General features: G+C 35.1%; 1 protein-coding gene across 2 annotated transcripts in view; it reads right to left on the reverse strand.

Annotated features, from left to right (window-relative positions):
* Positions 1-3799: 3799 nt before the first annotated feature.
* The window catches only part of LOC109067031 (numb-like protein), a 43237-nt gene continuing 25441 nt past the window's right edge, over positions 3800-21595 (reverse strand). For both annotated transcript variants that reach the window (XM_042771005.1, XM_042771004.1), the window contains exons 2-9: positions 17400-17550; positions 14710-14784; positions 12337-12411; positions 9382-9522; positions 8467-8671; positions 8118-8384; positions 6937-7113; positions 3800-4921 (exon numbers count right to left, since the gene is read on the reverse strand). In XM_042771005.1, the coding sequence (XP_042626939.1) occupies positions 4119-4921; positions 6937-7113; positions 8118-8384; positions 8467-8671; positions 9382-9522; positions 12337-12411; positions 14710-14784; positions 17400-17525 (1869 nt within the window). In that variant the 5' untranslated portion in view covers positions 17526-17550 and the 3' untranslated portion in view covers positions 3800-4118. The remainder of the gene's footprint in view (positions 4922-6936; positions 7114-8117; positions 8385-8466; positions 8672-9381; positions 9523-12336; positions 12412-14709; positions 14785-17399; positions 17551-21595) is intronic.

Genomic DNA, 21595 nt, shown 5'->3' on the forward strand with positions numbered 1-21595 from the left:
TATAATTATTTGTTAATATAAGTTAAAAATGTTATTCATTCCACATTATTTTCAGTAAAACTCGATCACGAGAACATTAAACATAAAAGGGCAATACTTTGTCCTTGAATCAGTGTTGTAATTAACTAATGATTAAATATTACAAATCACGAGGAGTTGAAATAAAATGTAAACGTTAGATTAAATAAAAATTTTACTTAAATGTTAGAAATGTTGCTTTGGCAACAAGTTTAAGTACTAAAATACTAAAACAGAAATAAAACCTAAATAGAAATATTTCAAAAAATTATGATAAAGCACATAAAATGACAAAAACTAAAATTAAGATGAAAAATGAAATGATAAAAATAAAAGCTTGTTCAAAATATTAATAAATACTGTAATAATACCATGGTCCTGATTTAAAATAAATAAATAAAATAAAAAATAAAATCAATCAGTTGCACTACTACACTGTAACCAGAAGAGGGAAGCAACATTACTCTCAGAAAGAGACCCACAGAGTCATCCATTGATTTAGGATTTCACTCATTGCAGGATCTTACATAGTGGACATTTTTATTATTTTTGAACATGACAATAGACCTCTCTCACTCAACACTGCCAAAAACTGCAGTCTCTAGCACTGGTTCATTTAAAGATGGATTTATATTGTCAGTATAGATTTGGGCTTTATTGGTTTCAAAGATTTTGTGACAACTAGCCTGGGTCTCCCCTAAATTCAAAAAGATTGAGAGAGGCAAAGGATCTGTAGGCATATTTATTGTTGCTTCTATGTTGTTTTATGATATTTGGGTCTAGTCTGAATCATTACATATTTCACTCTAAGCTTGTTTATCAGTCTCTTAAAATGCATAACTTCATTTGCATGGACAGATTAGTCCACTGCAGGACGCTGTCATGCAATTTGTTTTCATCTCCTCTAACAGATGCACGTGCTAGGACCGTGAGCTCCAGCCGACAAAACCAACACCAGGTGCCAGTTCAGCAGAAAGCATTATTATAATTCCTTAATCCCCATTTCATACATTATTTCAGCTGGAACAGCACTGACAGACAGACACTCTCAATTCGGTTTAAACTTAATTTGGGCCATTGTTTTATTTGAATGCACATATGGACTGCAAATAGCCTGCTTAGAGAACAAAGCACATTGCCAAAAAATAAATGAAAAAAACTGCAGTGGATGGATAGTGCAGAATCTTGTATACTCACCAGTGTCTTTTTTCCATACTGGAAGCCTTTGTAAGTTAATTTATATCTGGGGCCACTGTTTTTCTGCTTACTGTGGCTTTTTCTGGATGTTTATTAATGGCTGTTTTGCTTTGGTATCCATGGCAACTCATCCTGCACCGTCCCGTCTTCCCCCTCATCCACACAGATACTCTGTGGGTGCAGGACAATAAGAAGAGAGTCACCGCCACGGAAACCATTCTCCCATTTTCTCACGCTTTCCCGGGGAAGACATGGCGCCTTGCTTGGGTCCATTTAACAATTCTGATCTTCAGCTTCTGCTGAGACACAAAGAGGCACTAATAGTCAGTTCTGCCAATCTGTGTGGTTGATGGTCTGTGACCAATTCATTTTTTTAAAAAGTCTGTTCATAAATCTTTACGAGGGGCTCTATTGGATTGTAGTGAACAAGAGTAACTATACAGTATAATGGAGCAGCACATAAGAGCAGTCACTTTTTAAATCTTATTTAAACACAATAAATAAAATATATGATTGAAAAGAAAAATATGAAGAAAATGAAACCTATTTTAGCACTGTTTTATTTGTAATTTCATATATATATGTGTGTGTCTATTGTTTAATATGGTTTATCATGTTTTTTTTTTTTTCAAAAGGTTTATAAATGCAATAATTGTATAAGATGAAATTACACTTAGCACAATTTCTATTAGAAATATTTGGGTTGAATCTTAAACACATTCACATTTCACATTTTACCTGAAAATAATGTAAATAATTTACTTCATATATTTATATATTTTAGATATTTTTGTTTTGTATTTTAAACATTTTCTATATATATATATATGAATTATGAATATTTTTTTTTTTTTGCAATTATTTATTCAGTTTAAATTTAATACAAAGATGTAATTATATATTATATATATATATACTTTGATATATATATATATACTAAATATATATATATATACATAGATATATATATATCCTCATTACACATATAATGAGGTTCACCACACATAAAGTTATGGAAATTAATATAAAAATATTTTACATATTTATAAATGAGTAACGAGGGGAGAAAAATCTTGATACAACAAACGTAACATAGTTTATATTATATTATTTATTTTATCTTTTATACAATGTAATTACAATAGAAATATGTAGGTTTAAATACAAAATTCTGTAAATAAAGATTAAAAATAATCTCCACTGGTTTGTTATCACTACATTAAAGTTTACAATCAACTTCATGAGGTAATTTAGTTCCCTGGTTTTGAAAAACCTAGATTTTGTCAAGGGGAGAGTGTGAACAAAAAGAGCCAGGGCAATTGAGTATAATAAATTCATCCATTTGACGCCATACAACATATCGCTTCGCCAAATCACAAATGCATTGTCTTTGGAAAAATGACTATTTTTAGATTCATTGTGCACAATAGACCCGCTTGACCCTCTAATAAACAACTGATATGAAAGCCGGGAGGTCAATTTATAACACATGACAGTCAAAATGGCCTTTTGAAACTGGAGATAAAAACATTGTGCCTGCCTTGAATGTCCATCTCCACAGGAAGAGCACAGTGTGCAGTCGGACTTTGATCATCTAGCTTTGACACCTGCAGGCTCCCCACACTCCAGAATGATCATTCAACATCTTATTCGTACAGCTGGATGATAGTTTCCAAAGAAAACAAAAATACAACCATTGAGAATTACTGAACGATAAATGTGCCTACACGTTGCACGTTGGGAACATATGAACCTCTTGAATGAGCAGGATCCACATCTATTTTTACAACAACAGCATGAGATCTTATTATATAGAGTGTGTGTGTCATTATTCGCCTGCAATTAAGGACAATTATTCCTTTTCTTAGACCAGAGCGAGTGAAAAAGTGGTGATAAGAAACAGAAGTCAAGACTAATATGCATATTCAATGTTTTAACATACTGTAATATGGGATATTTTAAGCATGCATGAACGGGACCAAATGACTCTGTCCCTTTAAGAGTCCATGTAGTTGTTCCACTGCTTGCAAAAAACGAACACTATAACCTCCATCTTTAACCTTTTTCTAATATTTTCATACACTTGCTCTTCACAACCACCCATTGTAATACATTTTGTCATTTTGCCACCCTAGCATGGTCACAGAGTTTCTGAAATACATTCGTAACAACTGAGAAGCCCCATGAACCCACTGAAGATAATGTTAAGGTTGACCAAATTCATATATTTGAACAGGTCTGGCTAAACGGATTATAAAAATAAAAGAGGTCAAGGTCACTACAGTGGCATTTCGGTCTAATTTTCCGTTGCGTGTTGGGTCTCAATTGTATAATCAGGGTTGGAATGTGCCTGTTGGTGGAACTTTTGGTATCCACTTGGTTCAAAGCAGATGCTTCAATGGTTCATTTGATTCACTTGGAATTAATGAAATTAAACGGCAACAGAAATGGGCAATCAATAAAGAAACTGAAAGCACAATGTAAACTCAGAGTTATTCTAGATAATGTAATTTTTAGGTTTTGTAGTTGAGGTTTTATTGTAGCTGTTTTCATTCATCCTGTTATATTTAATTATGTTAGTTATAAACAATAAATAAATTTCGACCATCCCCTAATTTCAGTATTTCATTCATTTTCCAAGCATGGGTCATAACTGGTGGAAGTACTGTGCAGGTTTCTCTTTCTAGCTTTCTTGTAAGTGCCGGACATGTTGTGACGGTCTTTCTGTTCTCCAAATCTCGAGTCTGATGCTCGAAATGAGGCAAAATGCAACAGAATGATCTCTTACAGCAACCAATGCCCCCAAACAGACCAGGAGCATAAGACCACCCTTTAAGAGACAAAAAAAGGGGACGGGAAATGGGGTATGAAATAGTTCAGCCTCTTTCAGAGTCTCCTTAAGATTATAGTTCAATCTCGAAAGTCTTTTGTAAGTCATTCGAAAAAGGGTTTTGCGCCTTCGGTTGCGATTTGGATTCCAGAGCAGCCCACTTTGCCTCAAAATGCTCTGCTTCTTGGGAACTGCACGTGGGATTCGGATTCAGACTCTCCATCGGCCAACCAGTACCACTTTTTATTGTACTACCGTTTTGCGTGACACTCGTCGTGGTGGCCGTTGATGGAAAGGAGTTATGCGGGTGGCCGTTGACGGTTGGAGGAGAGGTGAAGGTGGTGGTTGGGAAGCCTGCGGACAGGGTGGGGAAAGCCGATTGTTGGCCACCCACAAGCGTTCCTGTCTTCGGCCCCATCCCGACCCCCATCGCCGCTCCACCCCCTGTCCCAGCCGCAGTGCAGAATGCATTAGCCACCATCTGCGACGGTGTGATGCCCACCACGGGCACACTGGCATTGGGATAGGTCATGCTGTTGGCAAGACTGGGCATGTATGGCTGCATAGGTACAAAAGCCGGTTGAAGAGGCTGTTGGGCGAACATGCCTACGGGTGCAGGAGTGACGTCAAAGGCCATTGGGAATGGTTGCATGGAGGAGGGGAGGGAGCCGGGTGGGATGGGCATGGTGGGCACGGGCGGAGGTTGATGAGTGGGTGGTGGTGGTAGGGTTGGTGGAGTCTGCTGCTGGGCTTTCACCACTTTAGCCACTTCCTCCAGCCAGCGTTCTGCTTCGGACGGGGTTCGTTTGTGGCCACCTTGAGGAACGGGCGGAGGGGACTGGACAGCAGGCTCTGTCTGAACCCATGAATTTGTAGCTGGGGAACGAGAAGGGTAAGAATGTTCAAATATCCCTGTCCTATTCACCATGTATACACTACTGGTTAAAGTTTGTAATTTTAATACATTTTAATGTTGCTGAAAGAATGCTCTCCAAGACTGCATTATTTGATTTAAATAAAATGAATTTTCTTACTCAGTATTTGTGTCGTTTTTAACCAATTGTTGTTTAAACTCACTTCATTTTGATACATTTTTCATAAAACATTTTAAAGTAATTTTTACGAAGCCCCGCACGTGGCATGCAGGAAAAAAATAGTAGGCTAAATTGTGTGTACGATTTACTAATTTGTTCCCTCGATTTGATCAATTTTGCACACTATTTATAAATTGAGAGAATGAATTAGTAAATTGTGCACACGAATTAGCAAATTGAGGGAACGAAATAGTAATCATGTGCACAATTTCTTTATTTTTTCTCGCATGTCATGTGCGGAAGCATACTATGGGCCCTATTTTTTAACGATCTGAAACGCAAGTGTCAAAGCGCGAAGCGCAAGTAACTTTGTGGGCGGGTCTCGACGCTGTTTTTTATTTTCCTCCTCGCATGTCTCTTGTGCCCAGAAGCAAATCTAAAATATGTTAGTCTGATTTAAGAATGTTTAGGTGTATTTGGACTGTGAAAAAAACCAAGACAAAATTCCCTTTGAAAGCAGTGTGCGCAAGTTTTTTCTGCTTTATATATTGCATGATTTACTACGCAATCCAAGCGGTTGGGAGACTGATGATGAAAATGTCCTAAATACATGGGCATTCAGCCTGAGAGTGCATTACATAAATAGCCTGAATCAAAAGTAACTAGAAAAGACTATTTTTTCATATTATCGTGGCACACCACAATGATTTCTGTCATCTCATGTTTAAATTTTTTTAAATAGCAACAATTTATGATTTGCAAAAATTATCAAGTTGCATCTGTGTAGATTACATGAGCAAGATTTGTAAGCACGTTGTTCACGCTTACATAATAATCAAGCATGCGAAAATAGACATTAATAATAAGGCAGCCACTGACTTTAGACTAAGTTTTTTCTAGTCAGTGGCAATGTATCTAACACTATGTTAAAATAGCACCAGGGATTGTTTGCGCCGGAACATATACTCCTTTTTTGCGCTGAACGCCCAGGGAGCGCAAGTTCACCTCAGTATTTTAAACGTGTTATTCTGTAGGAAAAAGCGCGCTTTGCGCGGGTGCAAAATAGGAATGACACATGCGTCGGTGTACAAAGTCAATTGCGCTGGGTGCAAGATAGGGCCCTATATGTATAGTGATTTAAGAATGTTTAGATATTTGGACTGGAAAACAAGACAATATGTTGAAAAGAGTTTTTCTGCTTTATATTTGCATGATATACTACCAATCAAAGGTATGGGATAAGATGAAAAAAAAATTATTCAGCAAGGGTGCATTAAATGTTTTATTGGTTATAGTGTTAACTATCCCTATAACACGTTTGTGGGTGGAGCTGGTGTAAATAGCCTCTGCCAACAAGGCGGATTTTTATTATTTTATTATTATAAAAATAATAATAATTGATTACCAATAATAATTGTGCACAATTCAGCATATTAGAGTGATTTCTGAAGGATCTAGAACAGGGTTATTCAAAACTTACCCTCAAGGGCCAGTGCACTGCAGAGTTTAGCTCCAACCCTGATCAAACAGACCTGAGCATGCTAATCAGTGTCTTCAGGATCATTAGAAAATCACAGGTAGGTGAGTTTGATCAGGGTTGGAGCTAAACTCTGCAGTGCACTGGCCCTTGAGGGTAAGATTTGAATAACCCTGATCTAGAATAATGAGAGAGAAAAAAAAAAATTAAAAAGTTATTTTAAATGGTTGTTTTGTTTTATTATTTTTTTGTTTTATTTTTTTTTTAATAAATTAAGTGTTGGTTTGGTTAGGTTAATTGTTTTATTTACATTTATACATTTTAATTATTCCACACTTTTGATAATGCACGTTTACGTGGAAATGTGCCATCTGTGTTACCTTGCAGTGGAGCAGGTGGAGGAGGAATGGCAGGTGGAGCGCTGTAAACTGGTAAGCAGTTGCTGGTGGCTTTGGCACACAGATCCTCAGATGGTTTGGTGAAAGAGCTGTTGATTTGGCTGCACAGAGCGTTTAAGCTGTCTGCCTCTCCTGCCACTGATAGATCCATCTCTGGAACTGACACAAACCAATAGAAAGGTCAATCACATCTGTGTGGCTCATTTCAGTGGGCCATCCATGCAGTTTATGGAATTTTGCTTGCTAAAATAACCTGGATCTATGATATAAGGTAGGGATGCACTATACATAAACCAATAGAAAGGTCAATCACTTCATTAAGGTTTTTTTTTTTTTTTTTTTTTCAAGGATGCATTATATTGACATCTATAATGTTACAAATTATTTCTATTTCAAATAAATCCTATTTTTACATTTAGATTACTATTGCATTTGTGTATTACTCACTTAATCAAATATAATCTTAAATAACATTAACATGTAATGTTGTATGTAATCATTAGCAGATCTTAAAATTAATATCCATAACACCTTTAGATTAATTATCAGATTATCAGGATCACACAGAACTTCAATACTGGTGCATCTCTAATAAACACCTCCAGTTTTTTTAAAAAAACAACAGCAACAGACATTTCGTGTTCTGGTTTGTTTTACAGCCCTTAAAGCAAGAAAGATTATCAGGATCACACAATTATGATGGCCTCAAATTCCTGCATATGTTACAGCCCTTAAAGCAAGAATTATTCCTTGTCATGTCATTTACATTATTCCTAGATAAACCCTGTCAAACATGGCACTGTTAAAAAAACATACAACCCGTGATTCCCCTTTTAGGATAGAAGTTCAATTCTCTGCAAAAATGTTAAATGTTATTTATTGAGCACTACATCAATGGAAAGCAGCTGTAAACCACATGTCTACAGGTAAATGCAGCACGCTTAAATAATTTTATGGGTAAAATCATAAGGTTTCAGTGCAAATAGAGTGCTTTTGTACTTATTTGTTTGCAGACTCAACATGAGATACATCTGAAATTCCTCGGGTTGCTGACGCACAGTACACATAAATGGCGGTCAGTACTGTCACCTGGGTAAACAGTACTGGGTCAACATTACGGTTCCATTACGCTTCCGCCGCTTGAGTACACAAAAACAACTAACCTGGGTTCTTGGTCTGGTAGTCGGTCTTGCGCTGTAGGGTTGATGGGAGATCATTCAAGCGTAGTGAGAGCTGCCGTTTGAAAGGTGAGTTCTTCTGACTAAGTTGTGGAAAGCCGCGGAAAGAGCCCTGCCGCACCAGCTGCTCGATAGGAGCGTGGCGGCGCGGGATGGCATGAGGCCCGCCTGGTTCTGCTCTCTCCCCCGGTGAAGCCGCTCCCTCTGGAGGAGAAGCATTTCCAGGAGGCACTGCAGAAATGCTGCATGCTTCTACAGAGAGGTACATTCACTAATCAGTCATTTTTTACAAAGAAAGCCTTTGGTGTTTGGGAGTGATTGTAAGGAGGCTGACCTTTCTTTTTGACCTGCAGTTGTTTCATGATGTCCTCCCGGTCACTTTGCTGTCCAGCAGAGGAGACGCGGAAGGAGCCTTCCCTCACAAACGATGTGCGGCTTGCATCGAAGGAAGCTGTGACCCCGCACTCCTTCTCTCTGCGTTGCTTCCGCTCAAGGCAAGCAGCAAAGGCGCATCCCACCGCATGACTCAAACGTTCACCCTGATGTTGTGGAGGATGTTACATTAGCATCATGGCAACACTGTACACTCCAAAAAGACTTTTAATTAGCTTTTTAATATGCTTCATCAATCATGGCAACACTGTAAAAATCTTCTTTTTTTTTTTTTTATTAGCTTTGCTGTCTTGTTCCAGTAAAATATCTAAAATATAAATTTAAGATTATATATATATATACATGTACAGTGTTATATTATATCTTTCATTTGGATGTTATAAGTTGCACTCAGTAAATACAGCTAGATTGAACTAAGTAAATATTGATTTATGGATGAAAAGCCATCTTCATTTCAGGCTGCAAAGGGAGTGATTCTTTTCTATACCCACTGTATTTATGTATGGACAGATAGAATTACCATTTTACTTCGTAAGTAAACTTATCATGTTTTAATGATGTTTTGATATTTTTAATGGAAAATGAATAAAATTATTAGTAGCTTGGTTAGTCAGTGTTTGCATACACTGTTTTGCTATTGCTGTTAGGGATCGGACAAAAACATTGTATAGTCACAAAATGTTGTTTTTGTCTAGACTAGTATTGGGATCCTAATCAAAATTCCCAAAGACCCAAGTGCAGATAACAGTCTCTAAGCGTTTATTCCAGTTGAGATAACAATGCCATAATCCCTATCTTAATCCCACTTTGCAGGGAATAGAGTCTGAAGAATTATTCCCCGCTGGTTTCTCCTCACCGAGTCCTTCAAGGCCATGAAGCAGTGGCAGATCCAGCGGCGAGTCGTCCCATCACGACAGATGTAGGAGAATGCCTTATCATAATTACGGTCAGGTGCACAGAAGGACACCTTCTCAATGGTCTGGTCAACAATGAGGTCCTACAGAGAAAATAAAAAAGGGGCAGATCGGTTGTTGGTTGTAGCAAATAAAGTTTTGAAATTCAAATAAAAAGTATTTGAAAGTGCTTTGTGTCAATAACAAGACACTGTTTTGTGTTTAGTTGTATTTAGTCAATATTTAGTCAAAAAAAAAGTATTATTGTATTGGGTTTTATATTATTATATTGGGTAAAAAAAAGGTACAATGCAAGTCATAGAGACAATGAGCTGAATACATCTCTTCTATGATGAACAAGTTTTCAATTTCTGATTTTTTTAATTTTAATCAAGTCAATTTTTATATTTTTGTGGTGCATAATGTAAAAAAGCTGTTTAACTGTCCTGAGATTGTGATGTAGAAAAAAGTCCTGAGGAAATACCCTAACATTTCTTACGGGAAAAAAGGCTTTGTTCAAACATTATTTTCATAACAAGGCAAGGTTATTTTATCACCCCAAGAAAATATCATAATTCATTTCATGAAATTTTTTAAAAGAAAATAATTCAAAATAATTATAAAGATGATGTGCACTTTTATGTATTAAAGGTGTAAAGAAACTTGTATTGCTTTTTTCTTTATAATTGACACCACCACAAAAGTTTAATGTCTCTTATATTTTTTTCTCTTATACTCACCAATATGTATTTATTTGATCTAAAATACAGCAAAAACAATAACATTGTGAAGCATTATTACCATTTAAAAGAACTGTTTTCTGTTTTAATATATTTTAAAAAGTAATTTATTTCTGTGATGCAAAGCTGAATTTTCAGCATCATTACTCCAGTCTTCAGTGTCACATGATCCTTCAGAAATCATTCTAATGCTGATTTGCTGCTCAAGAAACAGTTCTTATTATTATCAATGTTGAAAACAGTTTTGCTACTTAATGTTTTTGTAGAATAGAAAGTTCATAAGAACAGCATTTTTAAAGAACTAGAAAGTATATTTTTAAAAGTATTTAAAAAAGTCTTACCCCAAACTTTTGAATGGTAATGTAATATTAAAACATACATGTATTGAAATATTATAAATTGTTATTTAATCCCTGGATTTGATGCATATGGCATAATAGTGTTTCAAAAACATGAAACCAACATGAATATAAATTTTAAATTACATCCCAGGAACTAGAAAGCCACATTTTAAACTAGATTCTTCTATATTATTATTTGTCCATGACCCAACCACATTATACCATTTTGTTCTTTTGATTCTTCTAACGTGACTAAAGCTTTTTGTGTAGCCTGGACCTCCCACTGTAACAGTGGCTAGTGTTTCCTTTTTAGGGGGCCAAAGTAAATACATAATGAATGAGCTGAACACTGTAGAAGTGGTAGGTGAGGGTGAAGCAGAGGAAGACTGGGTTGAGGTGAGGGGCCCATTCATTGTTAGCCAATTACTGACCGAGGGGACCCGGTTACAGCTGTAAAAGCTTCGTCATGGATGATTGTGTTCTTTTTGGAGACTGCTGACTCATCTCAGTTGTCATAAGACAGTCTGGTCTTGTAATCAATAACTCTTTTAAGGCTCGACAGTAAGTAGATGCCCAGGACAGTTGAAGGAATTCAAGAAAGTTTATCATTTGCATGTGTTTTGGCAATTTAAATATTGAAACCATCAAGCGCAAAGAGACGCACTTGGCACTAGCTCAATATGAGAAAATAAGTACACCAAAAATAAGTTCTCTTTCGCATCATATTGTGCTTGAAATACACACAAAATTATGACAAAATATCCAACTTGGCAAGTATCTTCATAAACACAGTTGGTTATGTCTTAAATGAACATAAACTTCTGAGAAAGAAATTGGTTGTGTATCAGATTATTGGATCCGTGCATTAGGTCTTAAAGTGACAGCAGCCTAATATGCCTCTGTCTGCCTAATATGCCTCTGACTGTTAATTTGTCTTTATTAATGTTATGATATAACATAACATTATCAAAGCATTTTAATATAATAATGTTATAATAGGCAAGTAGTTTTAAGTTTCAAATTTGGAATGTAGAAATGTGAAAATTTGGGGGTCATAATAGCCTTATTTATTAGAATACAGGGTTACACGGTCAAAAAACAATGAAAACATTAACTATTATTTATTTATACATTTTTGTTGCGGGGCTATTTAAGATTTTGGCAGAGCAAGGAAAACTTTGAACCAAAAAAACACAAAAAATTCTTAGTGTTGAGCACTGCCTTTTATTATTATTAATATAATGACAGGTGAAGTTTAACAAGAGAGAGGAGGCAGTGCAGGACACACAGGTGGTGTGTGACAGCGGCAGGAAGGATTAGGTGGTACTGCTGACTCATACGCATACGGGAGGATTACCAGAAGCGCATAGTGAGTGAACGACACTGTCTGAGGCCCTTATGAGAAACAAAAAAGAAAGCTTTGTAGCCTTCCGCCTTTTACTGTGTGAGCAGAAAAGGAGGAACAGGGGATGATTGAAGTCATTATGTGAGACCTTTGACCCTTTCTGGGTTTTGTCAGAGGGAAGGATGTTATATTAATCCCCGAACTTTGAAAGAAAAACCCAACTGTGAGAGACATGGGAACCCTTGGCCTAAAAAGTAATCTCGTGCCTGAGAATGATGTCTCATGAAGCGGGATGGTCATGTGACGGGTCTTTTGGAGGCCTGCCAGTTTCCTCCTTCTGCATATTTTGTGTTTCCTACAGATCTTTTTTCTCTTTGCTGACGAACTTGGCTAATTAATGGCTTGGGAGCTTTTTGGGGCTTCAAAGACTTTTTCTTTTTTACCGTTGGTTAATGGCTTTCAATGGACAACAAAAAGCCTATACAAACTTACCTTGGTTTTGTCATCCACTACTCTCAGGCCATCGGCAGACACCCAAAGCACAGCCTTGACAGTTTTTTTCCCACTCTGAGAAGAAATAATGAAACAAAATCAGCCTTTTGTCACAACAGGATATTATCACCACTGCAGAGGTTTTGATTTGCTCTGCATTAAGCATGCTGACACAAGAATTGGTGCTATTTTTGACATTTCCATGACAGGTTTAGCTTTTGTCAGCTCAATTTGTACTACAGCGTATCAGAAAGCTGCCCAACAACATGATGAGTTCCAGGAACATCAAGTCCAGATTTTTATTATTATTATTATTATTATTTATTTTATTCAGCAAGGATGCATTAAATTAATAAAAAGTTCCAGAAATCTTTTGTAAAACTATATATAAAAAAAATAATAAAAAAATAAACTTGTACTATTCAAAATGATGGTCTTTTGAAATTTCTAATCAACAAAAAATAAAAAAATAAAATATATATGCCTATATAACCTGACATCCAAACACATATTATAATAATAATTATTATTATTAATAATATAAATAATATATTAAAATAGAAAACTGTTATTTTACATTTAAATAATATATTACAATATACAATACAATTATAATACAATATTACAATTACTGTTTATTGTAATTTTAATCAAATAAATGCAACCTTGAAGAGCATAAGAGAATTCTTTCAAAAATAACAATAATAAAAAAGAAAATACTGATCCCAAACTTTTGAATAGTAGGGCATTATTATTATTATTACCATATAAATGTTTATTTTTACTAAATCTGACATGATTGTCTTTATAATATCAGGCTTTGTTTTTTTTTTTTTTTTTAAATGTTTAAATGTGTCTAATATATATATTGCTGCCTTATTATTTTAGGACAGGAGTTACTCTGAGGTACTGCAAGGCAGCTCTCTAGGTTTTGGAACAGGGTTTAAATCTTTCAGTGAATCTGTTGTGAGTCCACATCTGTCTGAGAAAGTGAAGGATAGTACATTGTGAAATTCATTTAATCTGGAAAAAACTAAGGGAATAAGTAAAAGTGAAGTATGCAACTGAATCAAGAAAAATTGAGGGAATTCAGCTGACGTTACAAGTATCCCAAAAGTCACTGTCCAAATTTGCTAAAACAGCAGAACACTGAGGAAGAAAAGAATGGAAGAATAAGGAACAAGCACAAGCTCAAAACAGAATGAGATAAAGGCTTTGGGGGTTTGGGGAAGAAGAGAAAATAAATGAAGTGACTGTGTAGAAAGACACAGCGGGAAGTGTATATGAACAGATGGAGGAGCCCCAAAGACAAGGCCCACACACACAGACAGTGTCACACAGACAGCACTAGTGGGTGAAAAGTTTTAACATGATAAAAAACATTACATATTACAGTTCTGCTCTGACAATTCAGTAATGAGATTTGCAGTCTCAGGATATGACTATTGACAGAGCAGCAATACTGAAGATAATAGCCATCGACAGAGAAGCTATGCTCCATAAAGATCCATTTTTAAAATAAATGAGACTTTGTAGACTCTCAGTACATTAAATCCTAAGTCCTCACAGATCTTCAAAGAGCTTACGGTCCCCTGCAATGAGGAAAGCAGGACGTGTGGAGTTCTACAAATGGATGGGAATCAGTCTGTGTGTCAGGGTCAAAATTAAGCCCTAGTTATATGTCTGTTTATTTTTTATTAGATTTTTTTTCTGTTTATGCATGATTCAGCTTGACCTACACAAAGACTATATACAAATTTACACTACACTATGCACATATTTTCCACACTTTTTGATTTATATGAATTTTGATCAATCAAACAAATCAATTTCTAGGCAGTTATATATTTCAGAGCTCAGAATGACGAAAACAATGTAGCTATATTCACTATAGAAATTGCTATGTCTTTCCAAAATTAATATACAGAAGCTTTCTATTTTATCTATTTTAACTTTCTAAAGTTTAATTGGGCAACTGACATAGATGGTATTTTAGGGCATTTTCCATATGCATCATGATGATAATAGTAATAATAATAATAATGACACAAGGGCCTATATAATTTTCACATTTCTGACTTATCCAGTGATTTTTATGAATAGATAATTAACAGCTATTTTTATTTTATTTTATAGAGATGGCACTCAAACAGAGCAATTTCTAGGCAAATATATATTTTAGAACAGGAAAACTTCAAAAATGCATACTCACAATATAAATTTCTATTACTTTTCACTTTGTTAAGATGGAAATACATTGTCCTTACTGGCTGACTGCACATATATACAAAAGAGCTTATTTGGCTACCAATTTGCTTTTTACAGCAAGCGTATGTTTTATAGGGTGAGAATGGAAAGCATTACAGCACTCACCAGTTTCAGTTTTTTCACTGCATCTTCGCACACATGCATCCCTCTGGACTCGTCTACCTCCACCAGACCGAGGTACTGCAGAAAGAAAAAGAGAGGAAAACAGAGAGAGAAGTCAAAACTGATGAAATCCACATTTTCAATATTTCATCCACTACTGAATGACATATGCAATACGTTGTGAAAAAAAATAAATAAATCACTGCTCTGTAATCTTTTGCTGAGGTTATGTGATAAAAACAGACAGGAACACAAATTTACTCAACCTCTTCAGGGAAAACTTGTCCTGTCCAAACAGGGCTAGTGTAGATTTCAATGAGGAACCCGTTGAAAACACAGCTGAGGATTTATTTTATGAGACATTTCGTCCAGCCTAAACCAATCAAAATGTCCTCTCATGGACACAATTAATAATCATCAAGCCAGTGTTATGTGATTATGGTGGCCATGAGGACAGAGGACATTACAGGACTACATCTCTGTCACAAAGAGACTTCTGATGTCTCAGGCTGGAGAGTAAAGTTAGGCTGAATTTAATTATGCAAGATCCACTGCAATACGTCCTCCACTTTACTTAAAGGTGCTGTATGTAAGATTTTGACTCTACTAAAGCATATAAATACCATAATATGTTTGCAGATATTTAAGAAACATGCTAAGTTAACAGTCAGTTATTCTCCTTTGAAAATGTGCGTTCAGGGCCGGAATGTCGGTCTCTGTTTTGGTTTGTGAAACCCAACCACTGGCAGTTTACCCAATTGTATTTCGGCACCCCGGGTTGCCAGTTGGCGGAAAACACAGCGTATTTCATTTCATTCATCATCAAGTGCGCTTGTTGGTGTTTGTCGTAGATTTTTTAATTTGATTGTGCATCAAGGGGCCGGGTGAAAAAAAACCCTCTCCAATATTTAGAATTTGGACTGCAATACCTAGTTCAACCACTCGGTGTCAATCCTACATACAAGACCTTTAAAAATACAGACCTTCTTTAATCTTGAAAGAGCCTCTTTTCATTTCAAATTAAGATTGTCAAATGATTTCAATTGAATTAAAGGTGCAATGTGTAATATTTACAACAATCTATTTACAGAAATGCAATATAATATACATAACTACATTTTCAGAGGTGTATAAAGACTTGACTTAATGAACCGTTATGTTTTTATTACCTTAGATTGAGCAATTTCTATCTGCATACACCGCGGGTCCCCTTACATGGAAGTCACCACCATGTTTCTACAGTAGCCCTAACCAGACAAACTTTTCTACAGAGTGTTTCGTCACTTTGTTGTTCTTGCAGTGTTCTTAAAACACTGACACAATGATGAACAAGTACATTAACATTCGCAATACCATCGACTTTTGTTTTATAATTAAGTAAATATAATTCCTTGATTTACCTTTGTAAAGAAATCTCATTGCTCTCTGCTGTCTTTACCGACGACATCTTTACCTGTGTCGGCCACTGTAGCTTTTCTAAAGGGAGGGGTGAGCGGGGGACTGAGCCGTTGGTTGCAATTCACAACCTCACCACTAGATGCAGCTAAAATTTACACACTGCACCTTTAATTACATGATATGCTCATTAATCACATATATCAATATTTTGTGAGAAAAAGACATTTTCTGAGAATTATAAAAGGTGAATTTACTTATTTGTTTGACTTTAATATCAATACTAGCCATATTCTGGGAAATTATTAATTCTGTTATATCTTGAAATATATTTTTATACTATTGATAACCCTGTTTCAAAGTCATTAAAATATTCCCATAATTACCCATTTAATGTATTTTTACATGATATACACTACTGTCCAATTTAAAAAAAAGAAATTCACACTATTCAATTAAATTCTATTCAATTAAATCTATTCATATGGAAAACGATCCTTTTAAATTGTGATAATATTTACTATATTACTATTTTTACTGTATATTTGATCAAATGTAATGCAGCCTGGTGAGCAGCACAAGAGACTTTCAAAAAATTAAACATAGCTTACCGACCCTAAACAGTTGAACAACTAACACTCCTTAACATCCTATTCCAGCCATCAGCATGATGTTATTCTGATAAGGGGTCTGATAAGTCACCCTTTAAGTGCAAGTCTGTGTTTGTTCAGTGCTCTATAGCTTTTGGCCCTCAGCCAGACACCGTGAGGGTGTTACTGACTTTCAACCTTTTCAAAAGTCAATCTACATCTGGATATTCCCATTATACTCATTTCTGTTTTCCCTCTTGCACTAGTATTGGTTTAAAACAACAGCCTCTTAGTGTGATTTATTTATTTTTTTCATTCAAAAACTCAAACAATTATTAAAGTGTCCATTATCATCATATGTCTTATGGAACAACATAAACTACACTCTACAGACATTTATATCTGCAAGGTTATTTCACATTAGTTCAAATCTAAATTAAATTAATTTACTTTCTTTATACACTTTGCTAGCCTTATTGTGAATGATTCATATGTGCTAATGTTCCAAACAAAGAAAATGTTTTGGTAATGTTTAATCAAAATGTCATATAATTTTGCCAATATTGGTTGCAATCGCTAAAGTAAATTGCCTGCTGAAAGCCTTGTGTGACCGCACTTTTAGATCATGTTCATCTTATTAAAACAAGATGTCTGTTAACAACCCTCTGGATGAATTTGGAAGCCCTGCCATTTAAGTTCTCAGCTCACCCGGACAGGAAAATTGCATTTGCCCTTTCGTACAGCCTCTTCGTCTGCCTGCCATTGGTGCGGCCGGCTGGCCTCCGGCATGTAGGTGGGCTTCTTCCTGCGCAGGCTCTGACGCAGCTTATTCATCTCCACGCTCTCAAACTCTCTGTTGCTGAGAACAAAAATGAAGACACATTAGTAAGAGTACATACATATCATGAACAAAACAGCCCTTATTTCACCTCAGGATCAACATAACTTCCAACTTCAAAAAGTCAGATTTATTAGGTCACACACTAGCTGGGTATCAAGGGAATGTTGACACATCATACAGAAGGCAATATTTCCAGTCATGCTGGACAAGCAGGATGTAATCATTCTGATTTGAATTTCAAAAACTGCCACCAATACTTAATAATTAATTCCAAACTACTTATTTTATATTTGGGGTTTGCAAATAACCATGATATACTGGATTAAACAGGAATTGCAGAGAATGTATTCACCTCTGTCTAAAAAACAATCGCTTCGCTCCCAAGCGGCCTATTTATGCAACATAATCAGGTCATTCATTCTACCCTTAATTTGCATTGGTAATTTAAAATTTTGATGCACAACACCACAAAGCCAGGCTGTTTTGAAGAATGCAAATATCTGAAGCTGGTTAGTCCAAGCTAAACACTCACATTCTAACAATTCCACTGAGGAAAATATACAGTGGTACACATACTAAGACTTTAAAAAATTAAACACTACAGTAGCTCAATCAAAAATTTCATTTCTGTCATAGCTTCTTCGTCCTTGTATCATTCCAAATTCATAACACATTAATTCTTCAGTGAAACACAAAAGAAGATATTTTGAAAAATGTCCTAGCTGCTCTTACAAAAATGTAAATGGGGAACTTGTGTGCTATGTTCAAGTCAGTGTTATTTTAGTATTATTTACATACAATTAGTTACATTTTTGTTTTACTTAAATTTTTAGTATTTTTGTCCATTTATTTATTTTAGTTTTTAATATTATATTTATATTTATTTTATTTCAGCTTTATTTTATTTATATATATATATATATATATATTTAATATTATATTTATATTTATTTTATTTCAGCTTTATTTTATTTATATATATATATATATATATGTAGTTAAGGTTTGTATTTTAAATATATATGTATTTACAGGATTTTCTGTATTCTTTTTGTACATTCTTTTTTCATCTCACTTTTACATATCACTCTTAAAATCAAGTTTTAAGAGAGTTTAACATCATCATTACCATCTTTTGACAAGGTTTGGCATATCTTCTCGTTAAAAAGTTGTAAACTTCACACAAACCGTTGTAACTGTGTTCCTCAATATGAACCACTTGCCAAACAACCGCATTTACTTTTATAGCTTCATGTCAGTGGCCAAAAGTGCACGTTTCCCAAAGCCCTGAAGCTTTACGGGTAGCAGGTGGCAGATATGGAGTGCCGGAAGTGCCACTATAAACGTCTGGCCCGTAGCCCAAATGTATACACCCAAAACACACCCACATATTCAAAAGACCACATGCTGCTTTAAATGAGTGTTTTTTTAATAGCCGTTGCGTCTTGGTCTCTCCGAAGGTTTAAAACTCAGCTCTGGCACGCCCATGTTGCTGAGCTTGACATTTCGCGTAGGGTTCAGACGGGATACGCAGGAATGGCTCAGCAGACTGGCACCTGCCCGAGTGCAGTATGAGGCGGGAATGAGCGGCTGAATAAACCACATGGCATTTTTAATGAGGCAACGCCAACAGGACATTACGGCAATGTCAGAGTGTCTGAATGTTTAGGGGTTCTTGATCAACATGACCAAGAAGTCAGTGCTTTTGCAGGAAGAGTAAAAGGAGGGGCTTCTGAGATTCTGTTCTACTTTCAGAGTTGATCTCATGGATGAAAGGCTGCCAACTCTACAGAACAGCAAAGAGAGAGAAAAAGACATTCGGAGACAGAGAATAGGTCAAAAGCCAGAGAGAGAAAGAGAAGAGACTTTATAAGGAGAAGAAAAAGGGAGCTTGAGATGTAGAAGGGGAGAGAGACAAGACTAAACACACTTATTGAATCTTACTGAGGTCACAGTCCTAATGTGTGCCATTCACACTGTGGTGCCAGTCACAGATATCCTGCCTGATGCAGCAGCACTGGCTGTCAATGCTAGGAATGTCAAAATCACATATTTTTCAAAACCAGTGAGGCTGGAGAACTAGTTGACTTGCATTAGGCTGGTTTGAGGTTCACCTGACATTTCTTAAGGGGCAATAACATAAGATGTATTGGTGTTCAACAGCTTAAATTAATTAATTAATTAATTAATAAAAAGTTACACCATTTAAAGTTAACAATTAACATTATGAGATCTGATGCAATGGTCAAACATGTCTGTAATTAGTGAAGTATGTTTAATATTAATCGTCAATATTAAAAGACAATTATTTGTATTGTTATTTTAGGATTGTTTATATACTATCACAGTACTTATGAATATTTTGAATTAGCTTTTAATTTTATATATTCAGTTTAATTTATATTTTAGTTTAGGTTTTATTAATTTGGTAATGTGCTTTTGTTATTTATTTTAGCATTATGTTTTAATATTTCTGTATAGATTTAATTTATTTTTATTTATGTTTTAGTTTAGCAATTTTAGTACTAGGCCACTAAGTTGACAGGGCAACATTTCTAGTTTTTGTTTAAACGTTTTAAGTTTGATTTTCATCTAATATTTATATTAATTTTATATCAATGTTATTTCAAATACCTGAAATGATTTTTAATAGTTTTTGTTAACAATAACTACACCTAATAGAATTCTACACATTTTGTCTAAATAAAACAAAAAAACTAAAATGTATTCTTATAATGTAGGTTATGAAAAATATATATCAATTTTGTGAAATGTAAAAATGTTACGTGTTATGTGTGTTTTTAAAGGAAGAGTTCACCTTCAGTTGCTGGTCCCCAATGACTTGCATAGTGTTTTTTTTCATACTATGTAAGTCAATGGGGACCAGCAACTGATGGTGAACTATGCCTTTAAGTGAGTGTTAAGATTTATCTAAATGTAAAAATATGGAAAATTTGAATGCACAATTAAATATCCACCCAAATTTTTTATTAAATTTTATTAAATAATATAAATGATACTGATTTATAGTGTTTTTAATATTATTTTGTCATGTTTGTTTAATTTTGTTTAGTTTAATTTAGAATTTTTTGAAAGTTTTAGTTAGTTTTAATTCAATTTCAATTTATATGTTATTAAATGTTTATAACATTTAAATAAAAGTGTCTGTTCAGTAGCATATAGTTTGTGCTGTGGAATCAAAACTGGTTTTGTAAATTATGAAAATTCATAGATTTTGGTATTGCCTTCTAATATCAACACATAAGGCAAAGAAGACTATTTGTTCTTGAGAGATCCTTATGAGACTTTCCAGGGAAATTTCCAAAACATGTATGTGAAAGTCACACAACAGCCATAAGAGCCACCCAAGCCATTCCATGGAAATAATTTCATCATCAAATGAAAACCAGCTGGAGAAACATGGGTAGAGTGAACCAAAACTAAATCAAAACAACACATTCATGACTTCATACACACAAAACATTCGGCAGATCACTTCTCTTTATGTGTCTGTGTGATGGCCCAACCATATACCCCATCAGATTCAGACAAATATCTTAAAAAAAGACATAAAAATTATATATTAATATTGTGAATACTCTGATAACTGATTAATTTTAGAATCATATAGCAAATTCACAAAGAAATAATACTTTAAATGAACATTTATAAAAAGTTATGGCTTCCTAAGGCACATGCATGAGTTGAATGGACTACTTTTAGGCATAACATTTGTGTGCTTTTTGAAACTTGTAAGAGAATGTGAATATGAATAATGAATGAATTCTCATTTCTAGGTGAACTACTCCTTTAAGGTAATGGGTTTAAAGAGAGAAGATGAAAGAGAGAGAAAGAAACGGGGCAGCGAAGGGGCTAAAATCTCACTTAGGATGCTTCGCTGAGCATGAGGCCTGTAGCGTCACAAGTAAATAACAAATCAAAAATGGCCCCAAGAGCAAGAGGCACCAAATCTACAGAAGACCATCTTAAACTCCTCTGCGCCATCTCAGTCTGACTGTAGTGAAACTGATGAGGTAAAGCCTGCAGTATGACTCAAACTACA

The sequence above is a fragment of the Cyprinus carpio genome, chromosome A15 (assembly GCF_018340385.1).
Source record: "Cyprinus carpio isolate SPL01 chromosome A15, ASM1834038v1, whole genome shotgun sequence".
NCBI lineage: Eukaryota > Metazoa > Chordata > Actinopteri > Cypriniformes > Cyprinidae > Cyprinus > Cyprinus carpio.